General features: G+C 50.5%; 1 protein-coding gene across 1 annotated transcript; it reads right to left on the bottom strand.

The window, feature by feature from the left end:
* Nucleotides 1-1,943: 1,943 nt before the first annotated feature.
* On the bottom strand, nucleotides 1,944-3,163 carry PODANS_1_11910 (uncharacterized protein; the record flags this gene model as incomplete). Its single annotated transcript, XM_001908824.1, has 4 exons — nucleotides 1,944-2,352; nucleotides 2,438-2,623; nucleotides 2,678-2,950; nucleotides 3,033-3,163. 4 exons carry the CDS (start codon nucleotides 3,161-3,163, stop codon nucleotides 1,944-1,946), a joined length of 999 nt encoding a protein of 332 aa, XP_001908859.1.
* Nucleotides 3,164-3,458: the final 295 nt, after the last annotated feature.

Genomic DNA, 3,458 nt, shown 5'->3' with positions numbered 1-3,458 from the left:
TGCGAAATCCCCCCTTACACAAGCGCATCATGGAAATCCATTCCCCGAAAATATGGTTTTTGAAGGTTTTAAAATAGTGATGACTCTTGCAGGGTCTTTTGGGAGGCCCCCGAAGGGGGGGGGGGACGATCAGTCAGGATGTTTCTGAGGTGAGAGAGCAGCAGCACTGCCACATTTTTGGGAGAGGGAGATGGTTGGATGGAGGAGTGTATGTTTCAGTCCGTATCTCTGGGATTGTTTTTTGGGGGATGGAATGTAAAATGACTTGGTGTACGAGAGAGAGTCGGTAGTTTCATCATCCGAAACAAAAAAAAATTTTCCTTTCTCCCGATTTGGAGGAATCATCGTGACAATTCCCGGTCGGGTGGTTTCGCCTGGTGAAACCGGCGGTCAGGTTTGGATGGATGCAGGGTTGACATGGGGCAGGGGTGTTAGCTGATCACCCTTTGCCGTGTTCTTGGGTTTCTTGTCAAGAGCCATTCGTTTAGGGCACGTTGCTGTTGGTTGGTGAGGTTTGTTGAGATTGGATATGAATTTTGGTGAGGGCTGGTGGTGGTGGTAGTGACGTCTGAGAGGGTGTGCGAGCGTACTGTACCCGTCCCGTGCCCGTGGTGCTGGTCAAAGAAGAACGAATGACATCTCCCACGTGGGAAAAAACTCACCGTTTCAATTCACGGAGTTTTTTTCTTTTTTTCCCCTTACTTGGGCGTGTGTTGATCAGCGGATACGGAGTGTATCATGCAAAATTCTCTTTCCCATGTTCGATAACTCATGCCCAATATATGGTGAAAAAGAAACCTTTTAATTCTGGACGGGATGTCGTCTGTGGGGTCGTATCCCCTTTCCCTTAAGCCACGAAATCCACCCGTCAAATCTCACCCACCCCCCTGCCGGGAAGTATGGTAGATCTACCGTGCGTGAACCGAGCGGCATCTCATTCAGATGCTGGGAAACTGCCTATTTGGGAAAGTGAGGGGGTACACACTCCTCGCAAACAAACTGGGATGAACAGAATAGTTTTATGGAAATAGAAAACTCAAATACAACGTATCACCGCAGGAAGCAATTGTAATCCAGATACCCGATTCGTCTCTTCTTCTCTCTTTCCCTTGTGTGTGTGTGTGTGTGTGTGTGTTGTTGTTGATGATAATAACAGCCCGTTATCCTTGGCTGTCGTCTTGGCTGACCTGTGTTTGCATTCCCGCGTGCCGCGGAGCGGGACAAGGGTGACGAGGGGCTAAAAAGGGGCGTAAACACTAAACAAGGGGGGACGGACAGCTGGATCTGGTGGGCGGTGAAGTAAAGATTTCCCCCCATGTTCATATCTCACGGCCACTCCGGGCTATTGCAGTCCGAGCCAAAAGAAATGACGACGAGGAAGAGAAAAAAAAAAAGGTATGTTTGATTTCAAGCGTGGCTGTGTGCCTTTGAAAAAGCATGGCAAAAAAGACACAGACCACAGTAGTAAGACAAAATGTAGATAACGCAGTCATGTGTGACTCAAACTTTCAACTCCCAACCGGATACCCTACCAGTTTCACCTTCCCAGTCCAAAGCGAGAGACAGAGATAAAAAGACACATGTATCAGAGACAAAAAACTATGCGAGGAATTTCCAAATCTCCCAAATGATGAAATGTAAAACACACATACAACCAAACTCGCTCTTTCCAAAAAGATGATAATCAAAAAGATGCAATGTTCCGCGCGCTTGTGTACCCGGTAGCCGATTCCCATTTGTTTCCTAGGCCATCCAAGAAGGAAAGAAAAAACTGACTCTCTCAAACTCCCGCAAACCCAACCACAACGCTAAAAAAAATTCCAAGCCCAATCCGTTTCCAATTTTATCCCCCTAACCAGCGCACCGGCGCATTGTCCAAAAGAAAGAAAAGCCAATCACTTTTCCCTGTGATCCCAAGCCAATAAAGTAAAACTTGTGCAATGTCATACAGGGGAATCCCTCGGCAGCACCGTCGGTGGTGTCGCACGAGGCTCTGGCGTCGGCGTCGTCCTCCCAGTGGTTGGCAATTCTATCTTGACGACCGGCGATCGGGGCGGTACTGTAAGACCGGCAGAAGAATAACTCGGCCGGGGACTGGTCATGGGTACGGGTAGCAGGGCAGCCGGCGGCGGACTCGAGATTGCGCCGTTGATGATCGTCGTCATCCCCTTCCGGAAAGCGACAATGACGTGGCCGCCCTCGCCTCTGCAGATGACCTCGCCCCGATCTGCCCCGATCCCCCCCGGGTCTTCCGTGAATCTGATAATCGGGGATCCGTCCGGGGTGTATCCGACGAGCTTTCCTGGGATTTCGCCGTCTTCCTTCTCGCTCTCCTCGCCAAAGAGTGTTTGTCTGGAAAACATCATTGGTTAGCAAAATGGATAGTCTCTTCCGTCTCTTCCGTCTCCTCCCGGGGAGGTGCATATGAGTGACATACTCTCTGCTGATTGGCACACCATTCAGTTCCATGCGACTGGAGCTGCAGTTTGACACGGCACGATGGCGAGCCCTGCTGCGGCTCCTAGACCGCATCCTTTCAGCCCGCCTGCGTACCGAGCTGTGAAGCGCGTGACCGATGCCGGCAACGACAAGTACAGGAGTACCCAATGCCAACGCCCAAGGGCTGTCTGGTTGTTAGTGATGGCTTCATTTTGAGGGGACGAGACGATAGACTCACGGGTTCTTCCTAGCGCGAACGCTGTTGTAGACCGCAAGGAGGATACCAAAGATGGCAATCAGTGACCCAACTTGCAACATGGTCCATGTTGACCAATATAGCGACATGAGGTCCTCTCCATCACAAAATTGCAAGGCCAACAGGGCATATACCTCCATCACAACGGCAACAACCGAGATACTGGAATAGAGCGCGCAGACATAGAAGCACCGTTTCATCTTCTTCTTGTATTCTGGACATCCCGGCTCCAGGTCTGAGACCTTTTCCATATCACTAGACAGTAGTCAGCGCCCATCCAATTTCCTACCCCCCCAAAAAAATGAGGACATGAACTGACCCGCTGTATTTCCATGACGACAAAAAGAGCATGGAGACAACAAGGATGAAGAGAAACCAGTAGATAAAGTCAAAGGCCTGCCGGTGCAGGTGCGAGGCGAATGCTGCATAGTATAGACATTTGGCCTCGTCTCGCTCAAAGGCGGCCATGGTGTGGCGCTGGTGTACCGGTGCGCTGGTAAAGACGTTTGAAGAAGAACGAAGAACAAAATAGGAAGCAACAAGTCTGATGAAACGGCCGAGCGGTGAGAAAGTCCAACGTTGAAAAAGCTAGCGTTCCAAGACTGTCTATTCAAGTGGCGTGTTGACCCTTTCATGAACATGGACCTAAAGCTGGGGACCGGGGGGAAGGTTGGGACATAAATACGTATCAAAATCGTGGCCGGCGCTGGGGCTGGGAGGGGGGAGGGCATGGGGTGGACGGGGGAGATAAAGTGACGTACAA

This window comes from Podospora anserina, chromosome 1 (assembly GCF_000226545.1).
Source record: "Podospora anserina S mat+ genomic DNA chromosome 1, supercontig 2".
NCBI classification, from domain to species: domain Eukaryota; kingdom Fungi; phylum Ascomycota; class Sordariomycetes; order Sordariales; family Podosporaceae; genus Podospora; species Podospora anserina.
The sequence above is the reverse complement of the archived record's forward strand: the minus strand, read 5'-3'. Positions and strand labels throughout refer to the sequence as shown.